The following is a 21,804-nucleotide window of genomic DNA, read 5'->3' as shown; positions in this document are numbered from 1 at the left end:
ATTAAGAGCCAACACAGGACAGGGTCTTAATGACCATGTACCATTGAGACCCATCCCGAAAAATAGACCATTACGTAAGTAGAATTTGTTACATTTATGTGGTTTACGTGTATTTGTAATATGTATTTTTTGCAATATATTGCTTTTATGAAATGTGGTTTTTGTAATGAAGTTTTTGTATATTTTACTATGCATTTTACTGTGGGCTGAATACAATTGTTCTTTGTGCCTTTAAGAGTTTTCTCTTTTTAATCATGTGACTAGCTAATGCTTAGTATAAGAATGGGTGCGTTGAGTGCTGTTTTGTATACACCTGAAGAAGCCTTGTGGTGAAAGCGCTTGTGTGTCTTGTAATAAATCAGCTGAAGAAACTGGAGCCTTGCCTCTGCCTGCTTTTATTCTTTGGATTTGTTTTGTGTTTTTGCAGAGGTACCTGGTTACCTTTGGAATTATATTTTGCTTTGCTTATAGAATGTGTTCTGTTTCTTCTTCTGTTTGGTACAAGGCTTCATGGTATTTTCTAATCTTGCCATCATTTTACCAGTTTGCCTTCTTTTCCAATTTACCTGACTGCTTATCTTAGACCCCAAACATACTTTTTTCTACTCATTGTCTCATCTTAAAAATCACATGTGAAAGAAAGACTCACCTGAAACCTTGAATCATCACAGCCCTCACTGTATTGCTGATCCTGTAGCAGAATTTGAAATTTTATTCACCAGAAAATGATTTCCTACATAAAAATACATAGTTTCCTTACACAATTTGCAGGCTCCCTTTGATTATGTCATCATGCATACCATTTTGACAATGTCAGGTTGGGGCTGCAGGTTTTTGGAATTCCTCCAGTGCTGCCTGCAGCTATGTCCAAACACCTACAAACAATTACAAAAAAAAACAAGGAAATCAAAGACTGGGTACTTGGGCAACACCACTATTTAAGGAAAGCAGTTGTATTCCTTAAAGCTTCATCTCGTCTGGGTGCCTGAAATCTGTGTTTTTTTTTCTCCTTATCATATACTTCCTTCATGGCTCCATTGCCACAGCAGAAGTACACAGTAAAAAACAAAAAAGAATTAAACATTGGCATACCTATTTCCCCTAAAATTGCATATGTACTAATAAAAGAGGAAATAGTTCTGTACATGACAACAGCATTATAAAACAGAATTCTAGCCATGTACATGCCATACCATCTGTGGAAACCAAGACAGGAAGTTTCCACCACCAAGTACATATCAGTGAGTAGCACCTTTTTCGCTAGGAAGAATGACTAGATTGGCTGTGAGTGGCTGTGAAGCCACACTTTTTATGCACTCCTATTTTTATATAAAATCATTATTTTGTGTGAAAATAAGAGCAGAACAGCCTCTAGTCACTAACAAACTTCTTGAAAAGGGTAAAACAGAATGCAGATGCTGTAATTCATTTCACCACATTGTACATGATTTTTAAGCATCAATGACTTAATTAAACTGTCAAATTTAAATTGTTAAATTAAATTGTCAATTAAACCTATCATAGTCTTCTAACCACAAATTTTGTGTCATATCTAGCTCTTTATGAAGACACTTTTTATTATTCTTTTAATTTTTTAGCCACGCTTTTTTTCTGCTCTAGGCACTTCCTCCGATGTCTCCTCCAATTGGACTTCAGTGAGGTATCTTCCTTTAGACTCTCTAGTGCAAGAGCTGTTTGGAAGGGCCATAATCCAGACAATCTTCTGAGAGTTTGGTGCACGTGGTGGTATACTATCCAAGACAGCATTTTTGCATGAATAGCTGTAATCACTCCCCTTGGGTAGTAAATGTAGCACCTTCATCACCGTAGGAATCACCTATGCCACCCTAACAACATGAAATGGGCTCCCTTGCACATGGCCATCAACAGTGACCATCACTGGCTTCAATGACCACGCCCACACCTGTCCCTTCCGTGGATCCTACCCAATGACTCCATCTCTGTCGGCTAACAGGAACTGTGTCTGTGAGCAGTTAAGTATAACCAGGACTCATAATCTCCCCCTATGATGGGCTCACCTTGCCACACCATCAAGAGTATGAGACACTACTCGAACCTGGGTCATCAGACTCTAGTTAGGGCTTTATCCCTCTGTGAGCAGTTAAGTATAACCAGGACTCATAATCTCCCCCCTACGATGGGCTCACCTTGCCACACTATCAAGAGTATAAGACACTACTCGAACCTGGGTCATCAGACTCTAGTTAGGACTTTATCCCTCTATGCATCTGGCAAAGTGCCCTCTGAAGCCACTCATTGTACCATTCCTTAAACTATAAAGTAGAAATTGTTAGTGTCTTCCTACATTTTTCCTTAATCCCATTTGTAATTCTGTTATTGCTGGTACAGGATCAGACCACAGTATGGAACCAAAATATTACATTTTCCACCATAGATGAAGTGCTCAGTTGTGATATATATCCTCTGCAGTCTAGACCAGACAGAATACGCTAGAACATGCTTCCATGCTTTCACTTAATGCAACAGTAGCTCTAACATTCACAGGTAATAAAACTGCTTCTGCACTTGTCACGATCTCTATAGAAACTACTGCAAGGTAACTAATTGCTATTCACAACTCATAAATCAAAGGAACCCAATTGGCCCTTCCTATTAACACCGACACATTTGCAAACCTTTTGTAATTTAACAGCTATAAAAATAGAGAGACAATAAACTTAAGGCATAATATTGGCACAGAGGGTAGTGTTGTTGCCTCACAGCAAGGGGTTCCCTGGTTTAATTATCCACTGGGGTGCCTTCTGTGCAGAGTCTGCATGTCCTCCCTGTCTTCACGTGGGTCTCCTCTGGGTGCTCCAGTTTCCTCCCACTTTCCAACTACATGCAGTAGATGGACTGGACACCCTGAATTGGCTATAGGTGTGCATGTGAGTTTGTGGTGTGGAAGAACTACCATGGCAGGGCTAGCCACCTGGCAGTGTAAACCTTGGCTTGAGATGATTGTCACTGTTGAACTGACACCCTGACCCCACGTGCAAAAATGGGAAAAAGGGTTGTGGATGGATGGCTCCATAATCTTTACATTTTCTCCACTATTAACCATTGCATGTAAAGTGCAGACAACTGCAAGCTACTGACAAATCATGATAATCTCCTCTATCATGTAAATCATTCATCTCTCTCCCTACTACAAAAATCCTTGCCTCCATCTTCCTTCTACCTTCACTTATTTATGGTGCCCCATTACTAACCAGCCTGCAATCATCACTCAAAAATAAACTAGAAATATACTATAATAAAATAGCCAAATCTGCAACCAACACTCGTCTGTCCACATACGACTGCACTCCATTAAAAATACTTAATTGGATTGAACTGTGCCACTGCCTCACCTATCTCCGACAAACTACTGCATTGCACACAAAATACTGACTAAACCACATGCTTGCCCTGCTCTAACTTCTATATTTTCCCAATATAATCCTAATAGATCACTGAGATCAGAAAACCATCACCTACTGCAAGCCCATAAGCCTAAGTTACCAGCTGGCCAACTCCCATACTTTTGGAACATAGCTAAAACCTGCAACTCTCTCCCCCTAAACATCTGCATTACACAGAATACTGCTGCCTTTAAACTAGCCCTTCATACTCACCATCACTCTACCTGGAACTATACACAGCCTCCTCCTCCCATAACCTAGTTTTTATTTTTCCTCACCTTGCAAACCACTTCTAGTCTACCCTTCTATTCCTCACTAACGTCCTGCTATCTAAACTATATTGCACTCTCTTTGTCCCCTCACCTTCAGATAAACTGCAACTCCATCTATTTCTTTTCCCCCTGCCCTCTAACAGCTCTCTTCTGTGCACTGTTACTTGTCATTTCTCTCAAAGCTTAATTCCTCACTATTATACATTTTTTTTTTCAATTTTGTTTATGCAGTCTATTTCATTATGTTATATGGAATGCCTACAATCAAGCTTATCCTGCATGCCTTGCATAACTATATGTATGACTTAGTATCTAGTTTATTGTATTGTAATTGTGTTGTATTTATCTAAATGTTCACTGATGATCCTCCCCCAAGGGTCATTATATACCTGTTTCACTACTAAAAAAAACAAAGGAATGTATGCTATTATGCTTTTGTTTGTGTCTTTCGGCTTTTTCCCGGTTAGGGGTCGCCACAGCGGAACTCCGGTCCGCTAATGATTGGCAGTCTATTTTTTACGTGCCGAGTTTGCCAGCCCTGACACACAACCTTCAATGAAGGTACGCCCATTCACGCATGTCTCCACACAGAAGACGCTCTAGCTGAGAATCGAACGGCACAATGTCTTGCTGTGAGGCGACAACGCTACCGCAGCACCACCACCGCAATGCTTAATATGTTTATATAGTGTATTAGTACTTTTTTGTTTTTGATTTCTAATGGATGTCCATATATGCGATCTTAAAGTTTCCTTGAGGTTTTCTCTATATAAAACGTGGGGCACTGATAACATTGGGCCAGATAAAAACCAGTTTTAGAATACCATAAAAATTGTACTTTAATCTGATATGTACAACCTCTAATCCTGAAACTGTCACCTGTAATAATACTGGAACAATATGAACAACATCCACAACTAAAAGTACATAATGTGCATTCCTGATTCATTTTTCTGCCAATTAGCTGAAACACCTGATATTCATAAGGATCATTTGAATATATCCCATGTGCCTCTGATACAAGAGGTTTGGAAGGTCACTCAGTGGAAGTTCTAGCTTTGCTGGAGTTTTCATTTTGTTTTTACCGATTGATTAATTTTTCTGGAATAACTAGTATGTTCCAAGTAGGTTTTAAATGGTTAGTAGTGGAACAGGTACAGAATGACCCTTAGGGGAGGATTATTAGTGTAAATTTAGATAAATGTGAACTCCAATGGCAATTAAGATTAGAAGCAACAAGTGAGCCAGGGTTAAATGAAGCGTGTTCCATTAATTCCTTGTTAAAATTAAAATTGTATGATGCTTTTTAATTTGATGTGGTTTTAACTTTTTTAAGGTGAATTTTTAGGTGCACTTGGTGTTTATATATTGGAGATAAGTATAATTCATTGATAGAGTTACTGGATTATGAATTTTATTGACTGACTGCAATCACATGTTTTCTTTCAATAGTATTTAAATGTTTGTTTTATATTGTTGATTAGTTCTGAGAAAGTTCCTAACAAATTTGGAACGAAAGTGTTCAACCTATTAAAGTTAATTTTTATCATCTGTGGGCATCACTGTGTGTTTTTTTCTTTTTAATTTGTGTACATTCTGGTTTTAGAAACTGTTTACATGTGTTGCAGATAGGGCATGTCTTCAAAAGAACTTAACTAAATTGACCATTTGGGCACAGGAGATTAATATGCTGATTTATACATCAAAAACTAAGCGTGTGAGATTTGGGAGACACAAATTGAACAGTGGATATTTAATACAGCACACAGTGATTGAAACGGTAGATTCATTTAAGGACCTGGGTATATGTGTAAATCCATCTTTGAGTTTTTCTAATCATATCAACCAATTGGTTAATGACAGTTACAGAATTATAGGTTGTATAAAAAGATTTGTAATGTCTAAGAAATCAGAACTGATGAAGTCATTGTTATTAGACCCAAACTTGAGTGTGGATTAATAACATGGAAACCTTATAAGCAAACAAGCACAAGTAAATTGGAAAGAATACAGTGGAAATATACAAAGGGCATCCATTGACGTGAAAACTTAAGTTATTACAAAAGACTAAAATATCTGAACTTGTATAGTGTCTCATATAGATATGCAAGACAAAACCGTATTCAGGTACATAGGGAGACAACTACCTCTCTGAATGTTTGGGGTTATCAAAAAGTAGCAGATACTCATCAAACAAGAACTACGAAACTGCACTTACTCCAAATAGTGCTACACAGTGGTCTACACAGTAAAACCCTGAAAACAGCCAATGCAATCAGAGCTTTGTTAGTGGATCAGATATCTGATGCAGCTGACAAGAAGGACAGACATGTCTATCATGAAGGAGTGGATCACGTTGATGTTGAGAAAATCACTCATGTCCTGGTGGAGGCCTAGTCTTGGGACAATCAGCAGGCTGGGGGTGTGGGAGAGCTTATACAGCCCATACCTCAATGCCTACCTAGCCAACAAATGTAACTTCAGTAACCTGCTGTGAGGAATCTTATAAGGGGTAGTATTAGGATAATGCTGCTGTCCATTTTCCCTTCCTTTTCCACCTTCAGCTATAGAGGTGGGTACCATTAAAGGAGCGTCAGAGAAATCAGAAGAGTGCCTGGCAGCTGATGCTCAAACTGCAGCACCAGGGCACAAATAAATAAATAAAACTTTGACCTAACAACAGTGCAAAACTAAAAGCAAACAACTTATTTGCTAAAAAGATCGCACTGCTGTTATTGTTATGGCAAATGACACTATTCCATCCATGCATAGCCTCCTTTTACTATTTTTTGCACATGGGGTTGGAGTGTTACATCAACAGTGATGACCATCTAGACCCAATGTTCACACCACAAGGTGACTAGCCTAATGCTGTTGTTCCTCTGTACCTTATATATGCACACACACTCACACCTACTTCCAATTTAGGGTCTCCAATCTGTTATCACTACTATTACTTATAAATTATTTGTGTTACTGCTAACATCCTAGCAAAATAGAATGTAAATGCAAACTGTAGTATAGCTGCTTCTGGTATGCTGATAAATTTCCTTTTAAAATTCATAATTAAACAGAATGACGAAAGGAAGCTATACCTGACTTGTAGAGAGCCAGTTGCAGTGAAGTGTGAAGGCAGGTGGAGAAGCTGATGGATAATCTGCCGGGAGATCAAATTTCAAGACAACTGGTGGCAAACAGTCAACTATGTAACTGAGTTGCTCATTTCTGCCTGAAAAAAGAAACTCATATTTGAATATGGCAATGACATTCATATCTAGAAAATTAAAAGCAGAAGAAAATGTAATCTACAGGACTTGTTGCATACTTCAATCATGTACTAAGAAACAAAGCAACTGACTGAGTGGCTGTGCCTTCCTAAGTACACTAATACCACTTAATGTACAGTTGGGAGTGGTTTATCATATTCATAAATTTGGCTCTCAATTTTTGTCAGAAGAAAATTTAAAGAAATGTGTAATGATGCAGAGATTCAAAGTAGATCTTTCTGCTGATGCAAACTTAATGTATATCACTTTTATACCCAGTGAAAATGCCAGAATCCTCCTTTCCATCTGTTATTCAGAATAACTGCAAAGTGCAAGCCATTTACTAATTAGCTGCCATATAGTGCTGAATTTAGAAACCAAACCTTGCATTTACTTCTGAAAGGAAATGACAAAAGTAAAAATGTATCATACTGCAAATTCATTATTTATATAAATTCAGACTACAAAATCCTAAGACTAAGTCCGAATATGCCAAAATTATATTCAGAAAAAAAAGGCAATGCAAGACATAATAATCCCTGTATTCCTATCAAATTAAATGCATATGAAAACACACCTGGTGATGACACTATCAGAAATATGGTGCCCTTCATGATAATTCATAAAGACATTAGAACTGCAGCCACAGAGATTTTGACATGACTTTTGGGAGTACATATCTTGTATATAACAATTAAGTATTTTCCAGTCTTGCTCATGGGGTGAGGGGTGCAGGGATGAAATGAAAGCACTAAATGGTGCTAATGTAAATTAACTGTTGATGGTCTGGTCTGTCAGCAAAACAAAATGACCTTTGCTTATAGTCTAATATAGTTAGAAAAGCAGTGTCAGTGGTGAAGCAGGTAGCATTCATATTCTAGAGTTAATACTGCTGAGCAGCATTAGGAAAATACCGTACTCCTGAAGTGGAATCCTGGATGAGTAGTTAGACTTATGTCTCATCTGCCTGAGTTGGTGGCAATTCATGCAGATATAAAAGATTGCAAGGCACTTATCAAAAAAGTAGGGGTATTCACTGAATTCCATAAAATAACAGCAAAAGTCACAAACTACTACTTATCAATTAAACATTTTGCAAAAACATACAGTCTCTTTAAATAGTTTCTACAATATTCCATTTCATGACATAAATTATAATTTCACATCTAGTGATCCATATTTTCCATAAAGCATAAATCAAGATAACTAATGTCTCTCTAAATAAGGCATTAGCAGAAAATCCATACCAAATTTTAATCTAGATCCATCATAGGAAAACATTTAATGTATTTTACTTGTAAAAATAAACTTAAATGAAATTAACATATGACAAAAATAACAGAACTGCAAAGAAAAAAATAAAATAAAATATTTTCTATATCTCCACATGAATATTTCTTTCAAGTTTTTATGTAACATTTCCTCTGACTGGAATACATGCATGAAACAACATTTAACAAAAATCATGCCTGTAACATATTTTTTTGAAAAATATACTTTTGGCAGCACAAGATAGCACATATTTTAGCAATGCATCCCATTTTTATTCTATATACATGCATGTAATAACTATTTATATAGCACAATAAACATAACTTTCCCATATTTACCTTCACTAAGTCCAACTATTTTATTTTTGGCACTAAATTTGTTACTTTATTCTGTGTAATAACATGACTTTCCCATTTCTACTTTCACTAAGTTCAACTCCTTTGTTTCCATAGCTGTAAGAATTGACATGATTGCAGAATACTGGAATGAACTGGAAATAACTGGAAGAAACTGGAATGAGACTGAAGTGAATGTCTTTATCTGTTAATTACCCAAACCTGTACTGAACAGGTGCCAGTATCACCTTTATGGGCCAAACCTTCTTTTAACTTTCAGAATAAAGTTTACACGCACTTTAGTTCAGTTAAGAATGCTTTATTATGTACAGTGGAGGTAGATATCAACAATATCTGAATTAAGTTTTAATGCTCATAGCTTCTGCACTCATTATACTGTCTGTAAATTCTGTACTGAGAAATGTACTGTTGCTGATAACAATGCGGATAATTATGTCCATAGCTTCTGCACCAATATTTGGACCCTCCTAAATAATATCATTAAGCAGTAACTGATGACATCTGTGTGGTATATTAAGATTTACCCACAGTTGGTGTGGTTTAATCATGAGGGCAAAGCCCAAGTGATTAAATATAGCCAACCGTGGATGTGTATGTGTGTGTGTGTGTGTGTGTGTGTGTGTGTGTGTGTGTGTGTGTGTGTGTGTGTCTTTCACCTTTTCCCGGTCAGGGGTCACCACAGCGGAACTCCGGTACGCTAATGATTGGCAGTAGAGTTTTACATGCTGGCTTGCCGGGCCTAACGCACAACCGTCAATGAAGGAACACCCATTTACGCATGTCGTCACACAGTAGACGCTCTAACTGAGAATCAAACGATAGCCAACCGTGGGTAAATCTTAATATACCACACCACGGAGTCGGTTATTGCTTTTATACAATGACATTATAGGTTCATAGGTTTATACTAGGCTATCTGCCCGAGGGCATTTATAAGCCTAGCCCATAGTTTTTTGTGGCTTACGCCACCCCTTAGTTTGGAGAAACTATGCCCATTATTTAGCTGTGCCTCTGTCGAGCAGTGACACTGAGGTAACCCCTGGGGTGTATCTGCGATCTCCCATCCATTGGTCAAGATTCCTCTTGAACAAGGCCAGCGAGGTGCTCTGCCTCACATAAACCGGGATTTTGTTCCACAGCATAGGGAGTCTTTGAGTGATGAATTTATCCCTCCAGCACGTCCTATTAATAACCGTGTCGAGGTTTAAGTCACCCGCCCTTGTGGCTCTGAGGGATCTAGATCTTTTGAGCTGAAGCCTATTTCATCACACCTGGGTTTGCCATCGCCTTGTATGTCAGGCATAGGTCACCTCTGAGCAAGCTGCACGCAACTGAATATAACTGGGGTTCTTTCAGTCGTGCAGCATAAGACAGATATTTGAGACCCTTTATCCTTTTGGTGAGGAACTTTTGTGGCCTCTCCAGCTGCTGCAAGTGTCGGGTCAGATACATTCCAAATGGGGCATTGTACTCGATCATTGGTCTGATGAGTGATGAGTATAGGGAGACTATGACTTCCCTTGATCTAGATGTGAATCCCTTCATGATAAGGTGGGCAATGTAGAAGGGCTTCCTAACTACTTTAGCAATATGAGTGTCGAATGAAAGGCTACTGTCAACCTGGGTTCCCAGGTCCCTAATAACTTCTTCTGTGTTCAGGGGATTGCCACCTATATGGTAGCTAGGGGTAACCTTATTTTTCCCGAAGGGTATGACTATGCATTTCTTGGCATTTAACTTGAGGCCATGGCTCTGGCACCAGTTATCCGTTTCTGTGAGACCCTTCTGAAGGATGTCTGTGTCGGATGTGTTCTCAACGACGGCGCCCAGTTTGCAGTCATCTGCGAACTTTGTCAGCCATAACCCTCCTGTGTTTGCTTGTACTTCAGAAAAGTAGATGCCAAACAAGAGTGGGCCCAGGACTGAGCCCTGTGGGACACCACTTGTGACAGGCTTAGAGTCTGACATGGCGCCAGCAACTCTGACCCTGTGGGTTCTGTCACTCAGCCAGTTTGCAACCCATCTTGTAATGTATGGGTTTACATTTAAGTTGATGAGTTTTTCAATGATACCCGAGTGGGGTATTGTATCGAAAGCCTTCGCCAGGTCTAGGTAGGCTGTATGGACTGCCTTTCCCTCGTCAATGGCCTTGGTGACTGTTTCGAAAAAGTCAACCAAGTTTAAAAGGCATGATCTGCCTTTGACAAAGCCAAACTGGGTTGGAGCCAAAGTCTGCAAATTCCCTATGTCTTTATTTATGAGATCCATTATGATCCTTTCCATGGCTTTGCAGATCAGGCTTGTCAAGCTAATGGGATGGTAATTTCCAGGGTCGGTAGAGGCACCGCCTTTGTGGAGTGGGACCACAGTTGCTGTGCGCCACTCCTGGAGTGTATCCGGAGGTGAGACTAAGATTAAACAGCTGTCCTAACTGTGGGTTTAATTCCTCGTTGAGTTCATGGAGCACACAGCCGGGGACACCATCAGGTCCCATGGATGCTGTGTTCTTTGCCTTGGAGAGAGCAGTTCTCACCTGAGTGTTGGAGATGTTTGGGGGGCTACAATCATTTGGTATAGATATCTCTTCTTTAGGCGGGGAGGGTGGGGAGAAGTTTGCACTGAACCTGTCAGCCAGTATGTTGGCAATGTCTGTAGGATCAGTAATCTTCACATCATTTTGAACTAATTCTGAACATATCTGGGAGTTTCCTCCTAGGTTTCTGACATAGCCAAAGAATGCTTTATGGTTGTCTTTAGAGTCCTTAGCTATTTTTTCTCAAAATTAGCTTTGGATGATTTTATGAGAGCTCTTAGCTTTTTACTTATAGTGATCAGCGGTGTCTTACCTTTTAAGGATTTTGCTCTATCTTGTAGTAGCTTTCTCCTTTTATTGTAGAGTTTGTTTATGGCTGGGGTCCACCAGACTGGACGCTTGCCTTTGGTACAAAGAGTCTTTGTTTTGCTTGGGATTGCCTGATCCATGCAGCCCTGCAGGTGCTGGTAGAAGGCATTTGTAAGTGATTCAGCGGTTTGAGTAATGTTAACCACCGGCTCAGGGGCCTTAAAGGAGACCACACTAGTCTTTAGAAGTGTGAAGTCGGCTTTCGAGAAGTTCTTTACTGTGGTCTTTTTCATTTCGGGTGGGGGCGGGATGAGGACCTCCAGCGAAATTCGTTTGTGATCAGATCTCACCAGTGAGGGGTATACTTCTGGCATTGAACATTGTGCTCCCATGTTCGTGATGATGAGATCAAGTATGTTCTTTCCTCTTGTGGGGATGGTGACTAGTTGTTCCATGGCATTTGAGTTTATGAATTCCAGGAACTTTTGGGCTAGAGTGTTTGAGCTTGAGTGGTGTTCCCAGTCTATATTAGGGTAGTTGAAGTCACCTAGTATGATGGTGTTCGGAGATACATTTATCCCCTCCAGTGTTTTCAGGAAGGCCATGTGAGGTTCCTGAGTTTGCGAGGGTGGCCTGTAACATGCTACAATTTGCAGAGCAGTCTTGCCTATGGTTAATTGCACCTGGATGGTTTCCGATGCATCGTGCGATGCCACCAATCTTGAGGTGTGGGTGTCCTTGATGAATATGGATACCCCTCCTCCTTTCTTGGTATTGTCCGGGTTTTGTGGCCGGAATGCATGATTTCAGATACTTTTCTTAAATAAACTGGCCTCAAACAGATGTCCTACACTGACCATCTCAAAAAACTCCAGCTTTAGTCTGTAGCATATTGCCTACTCTGAGGAGATCTCTGCCTAACATATAAAGCTATGTTAAACCCAGAGCTGTTGGACATGCTACACCTAAAGAAATCCCAATCCCTCCAAGCTACAAGCTCTAGGGACCTTAACCTTGTCACCACAATAAACAGGACATGCTGGAGGTATAGATTCCTGTCCCAGAGACTTCCTATACTCTGGAACAAGCTATCCATCTACTCTTAAAAGTTCGAACATCAAATTAAAAAAAAAAAAAACAGAAAAAAAATACCTGAAAGCTTAAGCAGGGAGGCCAAGCCACCCTGCACTCCCCACACCCCTTCTCTTTAAATATACCAACTATGAGATTGCATTACAGTGCAGACAATGGAAAACTTCTACTGCTGCACTGTATGGGGATCCCGGTTGAAACATTCGAACTTTTAGAAGTTCTATCATATGGTGTCGACCATATGACGTTCGAACTTATAAAAGTTTGACAACATGATAGGAACCTATGAATGGTATATAGCAAGACAGTGAAAAATAATTAGTTATGTCTCTTGCAGTGATCCAGTAATAATGTATGTAAATTCTCTCACAAAAAAGGACTAGATGCGCCATGTCTAAATCACCATGATTCATTATGAGCTACTGTTATTGTTTAATGGGGTATAGATGACTACCCAAATTATTTTGAAAAAAAAGTACTCATAAGACCAGATCACAAATTTTCTGGCAGTTAATATAAATTAGCAAAGTAGGTAGCTAAAGCTAATAAATAAGATTTTATCATATAAACCTTCTGAAGACATGTAATATGTTTTTTTTAAACCTTTACTAAATTATCACTTAAGACATAGGCAAATATATATTTATATAAAACAGACAAACAATATTAACATGTTTAGAGTTACATACATTATATATCACATTATTTTTCAGGTTGTATATTACGTTATCGAACTTTTAAAAGTTCAAATGTCATAAGTTCGAAGCCATATGATTGAACTTTTAAAAGTTTGAAAAGCTAAAGAAAATAAATAAACAGAAAAACCTACCTGACCATTTTAAGCAGGGGGGCATCTCCCACACCCCCACTCTTTAAATATTCCAACTCCGAGATCGCACTACAGTGCAGAAAAGGAAAATCTTTCCATTCCACACTGTACAGAGATCTCTGTTGAAACGTTCAAACTTTTAAAAGTTCGATCATGTGGTGTCGATCATATGACGTTCGAACTTTTAAAAGTTCGATAACATAATATGTACCCTATTTGTCATAACTATCATCAGTCCAATATTACTTAAATTGCTCAACTCTTGTCTGCCCTTAAACCTCACTCCTCCTCCAAAACATTATTCAGCATGTATTGATCCCACAATTTCCATTTATTTCTATGTAATGTGATCCTTCCCCTTTTCTAAAGATTCCCTCTCAGTTCATTTATCTACGTAACAATATTTAGTACTTCAAATACAGTTGGTTTAGATTTTAATTTCCATTTTCTAGTAAATATTTTTATGGCAGCCACCAGAATAAAACTTAACAAGGCCACACTATGTCTACTCAATTAAGATTATGTGTTCCAGCTCAACATAATAATTTCCTTACACCAATTTGCTTACACAATATTTCATTTTTTTTCAATTGTTTTTATTGAAATGTTTAACAACAAAACATTAATATATAATAAAAATATAAAACAAATATGCATATCTAAAAGAGCAATAATAACTAAAATAACTATTTACAATTGTGTCTTTTTAAACTGAAAAAGAAATGTGATGAGTAGTTATTAGTTAATTATTAAAGTCTGTTTATCCAGCAATTCTTTGAATTTCAACCATATAGTATATGAAGAGGTGATTCTAGATGTACTTGTCTTGATCACGATAAGTTCAAAATGACAAACTTCAGTTGCCAAGTGTACAAACTCCTTCATAGTAGCAGTAATCTGATTCTTCCGGTTCTTGGTGATGACTTTTCTTGCTAATGTTAAGATATACCCATAAAAGAGGGTATTTTACTTTTGTGACACAGGTGGGAATAGGTGTATTAAATAACATAAGAGATTTGATCAGCATAAATTTATCATTAAAAGCAGACTGTAAGAGAGAATTAATTTTATCTCAACAGATTTTAAGTTTTATACAATCGTAAAACATATGCTGCCAGTCAGCTTTAACAATTAGTTAACATCTCAAGCACCTTATGTCTTTATTAAATATCAATACAGCTTTATGTGGTGTGATAAAGGTTCTATGTAAGTACATCCAAGAGAATATCCTCCACTTTAGTGATGAAATAGCTTGTTTTGAAGATTGGAGTACTAGTTTTTTATCATCTTCACTTGGGGAGTTATTAACAAGTCTAAAATAATCCCAATAGTTTTTCTGTGACATATTGTTGATTTCTTAAGTACCTTATATATTTTAGATAGATGCCCCTTTCTAATTATATTCTGGTACATTAGAATGATGACTAAATCAATGAATGTGGGGAAAGAATTTCTAACTATTGGTTGCCTTAGATTAATCTTATGTTCAACCAATTGTCTACAATTTAGAATTTCTAATCACATGGCTTTGCTTAACTCAAACTTACTAATGATACGGTCAACATTGTGTAACTTCCCATTGTCTAGTAATTGATGCCAGTATAAATAGGTATTTACCCAGTACTTCTGACAGAATAGTCAGTAGGGAATTTTTTTAAATCTGCCAACTGATTACACTCCCAAAGCATATGTTCCAAGTTACCTCTTTCTTCCTCATTATGCCTCCATTTGCCCCCTACAGTGGATATAAAAGGTTTACACACCCCTGCTAAAATGCCTGGTTTTGTGATATAAAAAAATAAGACCACAATGAATCATTTCAAAACTTTTCCCACCTTTAATGTGACCTATAACCTGTACAATTCAATTGAAAAACAAACAAATCTGTTATGGGAAAAAATATAAAAAATACAAAAAGTACGATGGTTGCATAAGTGTGCACACCCTTAAACTAATACTTTGTTGTGTGTGCACACCCTTAAACTAATACTTTGTTGAGGCATGATTTAATTACAGCATTCAGTCCTCTTGGGTAGGAGTCTATCAGCATGGCACATCTTGACTTGTCAATATTTGCCCACTCTTCCTTGCAAAAGTACTTAAAATATGTCAGATTGCAAGGGCATCTCTTTTGCACAGCCCTCTTCAGGTCATCCCACAGATTTTCTATTAGATTTAGGTCTGGGATCTGACTAGGCCATTCCAAAACTTAAATTTTCTTCTGGTGAAGGCATTTTTTTGTTGATTTGGATGCATTCTTGGGGTCGTTGTTATGCTGAAAGGTGAAATTCCTCTTCATCTTCATCTTTCTAGCAGACGCCTGAAAGGTTTTGGCCAAACGTGACTGGTATTTGGAACTGTTCATAATTCCCTCCACCTTGACTAAAGCCTCAGTTCCAGCCAAAGAAAAGCAACCCCAAAGCATGATACGGCCACCACCATGCTTCACCAGTGGGATGGTGTTCTTTTGGTGATGCGAAGTGTTGTTCTTGCACCAAACATACCTTCTGGAATTGTGGCCAAAAATTCAGCCTTGGTCTCATCAGACCATAACACATTTTTCCACATGCTTTTGGGAGACCTGATGTATTGTTCTGCAAATTTTAGCCAGGTCTGGATGTTTTTCTGTGTAAGAAAAGGCTTCCGTCTTGCAACCCTACCCCATCGTCTAGACATATGAAGACTAAGGGAGATTGTTGTCACATGTAGTACACAACCAGTACTTGCCAGAAATTCCTGCAGCTTCTTCAGTGTTGCTGTAGGTCTCTTGGTAGCCTCCATGACCAGTTTTCATCTTGTTTCATCAATTTTGGAGGGATGTCCAGTTCTTTGCAACACCACTGTTGTCCCATATTTTCTCCACTTTTTGATGGCTGTCTTTACTGTGTTCCAAGGTATATACAATGCTGTGGAAATTTTTTGCACCCTTCTCTTGACTGATACATTTCAACATTGAGATCCCTTTGATGCTTTGTAAGCTCTCTGTGAACCATGGCTTTTGCTGTAGCAGGCAACTGAGTAAATGTCAGGAAAATCCTACTAGGACAGCTTAACTTTATTTGGGGTTAATCAGAGTCTCTTTAATTGATGGGAGGTGTGTACCCAAGAAGACTGAATGCTTTAAGGTGCTTCAACAAAGTATTAGTTTAAAGCTGTGCACACTTATGCAACCAGCTTATTGTACATTTTTTTATGTTTTTTCCCCCTAACAGATTTGTTTGTTTTTCAATTGAATTGTACAGGTTATAGGTCACATTAAAGGTGGGAAAATTTTTGAAATGATTTATTGTGGTCTCATTTTTTTATATCACAAAAACCTGGCATTTTACCAGGGGTGTGTAAACTTTATATATCCATTGTACCTGAGGAAAAATTCTTTGGAAACTGCTTGGGATATAACAATACATATACAAACACTTCCATGGAAAAATCCCAAGCCTTCTACACTTTGTTGCATACTTGGAAACCATTCATATGTCCTCTCACTGTTCTGTTCCCTTGTAAATTGCTGATCCAGTCTCTCTTCTCAAACTTTTCTAACCTCCTCTGATTAATTCTTAAAGGTATCATACAATATTTTATATGCCCTACTACTTATCCCTTTTAACAGCAGCTTCTGTTATGGATTCAACTAAAAACTCTACCTGAGCAGGTATGTCACTTAGGATTCCTCTATCCACTTCTCTTTGCCTACACTGTGATATCAATTCCTGGTAGGGAAGGCAGTCTCTAGCCTGCAGTCCAAATGTCTTCTTGGCCTCATCCCATTCTGCTACCTTTCCCTCAGTCATTTGCTCCCAACACGTCCAGCTCCTTCTCACTTTTTCTCTGTACAGCTACTTGCAGTCATTCGATTAGCAATATCTCCTTTCTCCTTTCTCTTGTTGACATAGTTCTTAGAATACTTTCTGCTACTTTATGACTATAATATTCTGTATAGTTGTTGTTATTCTCCTCAAGGATCTACATCTAAAATCCCACTCCCTCCTTATTCTAGAATGCCCCCAGTTTCATCATCATCCTTCTCAACTCTGAATTATAAATTTCTGCTTGTTTTATGTATATGAGTCTTAATTGTGTAGCTCTAAATTATCACTTCAAATCAGGCCATCCTAAATGATCTTGTTCTATTGGAGGAATAAACCTATCCCGCTAAACCCTTGCCCTCTTCCCCTCTGAGAAAAAATCCTTCAAATCTTTATTAATTACAGTCCACAACTTCTCCTCTGGTCGATATGCCTGACTTATACATAGAACTAAATGGATTAAAAGCATTTCCCCTGCTTGTATCTTACTATCCATGCCGACAAACAAGCATTTCTACTTTCTCAGATTTTGTATTATCTTCTGTTTAGTCTCTTTCCCACATAACCTTAGCTACCATAACAGAAACCTTTTTAATCCATAGTCCTAAATGTTTCATCTTATAATGTCCCCATGTTGATCCAATTCATGTGTTGTATATAACCTACAGCTATAGCCTTTGTTTTTTTTATCTTCATTAATTTTATATCTGAAAAAGGCTTGAAACGTCCTGAAAATGTTCTACACTGAGTTGTCCTTTTTCAGATTTATGAAGTACAAAATAATACCATCTGTAACTAAAGCCAACTTTTCTTGATTGCCATTGTGACAATGTGAGTTACTGTCAACTATGCCAGAAGAAGTAGGGCAGTGGATGTGTAACATATGCCAGGATAGCTAGCTGGAATTTTGTAAAGACTTATATGTCATTGGTATATCAAATTGATTTGCACAGTTGCTTGTGTTAAAAATGTATTTTTAAAGCTGCTTGTGTACAAAATGTACCAACAGTGGGTCCTGACTGTATTGTAGCTGATGAAATGTATGTTTTAAGACATGATACTGGGAGAAAAGAGGTTAATCTCAGTCCAGCTAACTTTGACAAATAGTAAGAAATTAAATTACTTAATTTAGGCTATAAAGATTGTACCTAGCAGTTTTGATTGTAGCCAGAGTATAAAGGTCTGTGCCAGAGAATGGTTTATTAGCTCCTGTAGGAAGACTGGAAGTGTTTTATGGTTTTACAGCTTCCAGGTGCTATAACACATCTCAGCAGAGCTTTGTCTGTGTGTATAGTAACACATATGTGCTAAATTCTGGTTCAGTTTCTAGCAATGTGGTAGCATGGGAACCAGAAGTCAGACAACCAGATGTATATGATGTCATTCTGTAATCTAGGACAAAAATGATGTTTTAAAACTAGATGAGAAAAGTCTCAGAGCAGTCTGTTCTTGGAACCTGACAAAAAGGACCCCTCACCAACTTCATCTTGCCTTACTCTAGTAGGTGATAAGAGAATAGTAATTCATTAGATAAGTCAAGAAAATGTAGTGAGATTAGTTAAGTATGTTTTTTTCTGTATCTGTGTGAATCTATTCTTCTGTGTTATTTTAATATTTCAAGTGACTGAAACTGGTGTTTATTGTAAATATATATTCTGTATTTTTATGTTCTTTTATTATTTATTATTAAATATATTTAAATTTTACATTGTGGCTGGTCCTTTAGAGAATGTTTTAACCTTTGAGAGCATTTATATCTATTTAGTGAGTCTGTGGCAACTTCTGAAAGCCTTACTGCATTGGTCAAACACTACCATTTGTATTAAGATTAATTTTACTCAGCAAAATTGGGTACCCTTGTAAGAGCCTTAGAGTAGCTGGCTTTGGAGTGTCTGATGGCAGTGACTACCTTATAGTTTGAGCAGAAGGGGGCATAGCTACTAAATTTGTGCCAGCCATTCCCAGGTGTGTGTGTGTGTGTGTGTGTGTGTGTGTGTGTGTGTGTGTGTGTGTGTGTGTGTGTGTGTGTGTGTGTCTGTGTGTGTGAGTGTGTCTGTGAAAATCAAATGTCAGTCTGTGTCAGCAGCTTGAAGCAGAGACACAAAGCACTGGTTTCACAGAGAGAGTGGTGGAGAACTTTGTTGGACACTCAGCTGAGGACTCAACTCTATAGTTGTGCTAGTGGGAAGTCTTACTTGGGATCTGGAGAGAGAAGGGAAAACCAGCTCCTAGACTGTGTGCGTTCCCTGTGTGCTCTTAAGGGAAATTGTGCTTGACATTTATGTGGTACTTTTAATGTCACCGGTCTTCTTTCTCCATCTCCCAACACCAGACTCTGGTTCAAGTCCAAGGTACTCATGATTATTCTAGTCAACTCCTGTGCTTTTTCTGTCTCTCAAATATTTTTCTAGGGAGCATTGGAAAAGATTTTACTGGCAACGTCTCTCTATGAGGTTTATTGTTGAAGAATGAGAAGCAGAGTCTCATTCTCTTAGATGGCTCACTTGTTGCTGTATAAACTTATGTATTTTTTTCCTTAGCCTGTTCTGCATCAAAAATGTATTTGATCCTCCAGGAAAAAAAATATTCTGAAGGTAGTTGGATACAGCAGCTGAAATTTCACATCTGTCTCTCAACATACATAATTGCTGGGATAAATTTGCTTCTCTACTGTTTGGTGTACACTGAATAATAATTTTCCACAAACACTCTATTTTGCACTTCTGCCTCAGTTTTGTTCGGATCAACTCTTTCTGCTGATATGATTGCATCATTACTAATACAGGTCTTGGCTGCTTTCACATGGCCAAGTTTGGAGCATACACTAGATACACCCTTTCAATTAGCAAATCCTGTTTTCATAAAATTAATACAGTCTGTCCCTTCCAGTTGTTCTGGTACAAAAGAAAATCTTAGTTTTTTTTTTCTCTGCATGTACAATCTTCTAATTCTACCATTCTTGAAACAGCTCTGCTTGAGAAGTTTTATACTCAGCCATCCTTTTCTTCATTTCAGCTTCTGATTTTTGCAGTTTTATCAGTCTGTGACAACAGGAGGTACTGCCAGCCATGCTAGGAAAAGTAGGGCAGCAGATGTGTAACATATCCCAGTTCACCCAGCTGAAATTTAGTAAATCATTATATGTCACTTGTGTATCAAACTGATTTGTACAGATGCTTGTGTTTAAAAATGTATTTGTAAAATTGCTTGTGTTAAAATGTACCAACAGTGTTCCCTGCTGGAATGAAAAGAAATGTACATGTATTATTGTAACTGAATTAAATGTATATATTTTGACATAGGATATTGGAAGAGAAGAGGTTAATCTCAAACATCAAAAATAGTAAGAAAATTAAACTGCTGAGCTTAGGCCATAAAGATGTTATCTCATATTTTTGAATGAAGCCAGAGATGCAATGTCTGTAACAAGTATGGCTTTGTAACTCTGTAGGAAAAGCAGAAGTGTTAAACTGTTTTATAACTTCCAGTAGTTGTACCAGATCTGAGCAATGCTCTTGTGTCTGTATTATTGATACACAGGTGCTATAATCCTGGCATCTTCTAGTGTTAGTGATAGCATGGGAACCAGAAGTCAAATGACCAGATGTATGTGATGTCATTCTGTACAGAAATAATGTTTTAATATTACAGAAGACTGAAGTAACTTAGTAATCTGTCCTTGGAACCTGACAAAGGAGGTAGACCACTCACCCACTTCATCTTGCCTTGTGCTAGTAAGTGGCCAGGGATAGTAATTCTCTAAATCGGTTAGGAAATGTAATGAGAATAGTTAATTATTGTTTTCTGTAACTGTGTGACTCTTTCCATCTGTGTTATTTTCAATATTTCCTGTGAATGAAACCCTGATGTTTACTGTAAATAGATATTTAGTGTTTTTTATGTTATTTTATTATTTATTATTTACATTGTGACTGGTCCATTTAAAAATATTTCAGTTTTGAGAGTATTTGCTTATATTTATTTGGTGATAACTCTGGCCACTCCTGAAAACCTTGCTTCTGGTCAAACTACAATTTGTATTAACATTGATTTCACTCAGTATAATTGGGTACCCTTGTAAGAGCCTAAGGTAGTTGGCTTTGTAGTGCCTGGTAGCAATGATGACTACCTTATAGTCTGGGAAGAAAGGGGCATAGCAAGTAAACCTGTGCCACCATTTCCCAGGTGTGTGTGTGTGTGTGTGTGTGTGTGTGTGTGTGTGTGTGTGTGTGTGTGTGTGTGTGTGTGTGTGTGTGTGTGTGATTGTGTGTGTGTGTGTGTGTGTGTATGTGTGTGTGAGTGTGTGTCAGCTACCTGGAGCAGGGACATGAAGCAATGGTTTCACAGAGAGAGTGGTGGAGGACTTGGCTTGGGCACTCAGGTGAGGATTTAACTCTAAAGGTGTCTCAGTGGGGAGTCTTACTGAGAACCTGGTGGGAGACAGACAGAGAAAACCAGACCCTGGCCTGACAGTGTTCCCTGTTTGCTCTTAAAAGAAATTGTGCTTGATGCGGAGAGGTCCGCATCTGGAAAACTGAGTGTAGCCATTTTATTTCAAGTGAACATCCTTCTCCAGTGTCAGTGGTGAGGACTGAGGCTCCTTGATCATTGCCACAGAGTGAGGATGTCATATACTGGTGAACA

The 21,804-nt window shown here is 38.1% G+C and overlaps 1 protein-coding gene across 2 annotated transcripts in view; it reads right to left on the bottom strand.

Moving 5' to 3' along the window:
• Positions 1–21,804, bottom strand: part of LOC122799896 (E3 ubiquitin-protein ligase RNF14-like) — a 692,373-nt gene that overhangs the window by 420,093 nt on the left and 250,476 nt on the right. For both annotated transcript variants that reach the window (XM_044069277.1, XM_044069278.1), the window contains exon 3: positions 6,793–6,926. In XM_044069277.1, coding sequence (XP_043925212.1) covers positions 6,793–6,926 — 134 coding nt within the window. The remainder of the gene's footprint in view (positions 1–6,792; positions 6,927–21,804) is intronic.

Source organism: Protopterus annectens, chromosome 4.part0 (genome assembly GCF_019279795.1).
Source record: "Protopterus annectens isolate FY-2018-M chromosome 4.part0, PAN1.0, whole genome shotgun sequence".
Lineage (NCBI taxonomy): Eukaryota > Metazoa > Chordata > Ceratodontiformes > Protopteridae > Protopterus > Protopterus annectens.
Note: the sequence above shows the minus strand (reverse complement) of the source record. Positions and strands in the feature narration are given on the sequence as shown.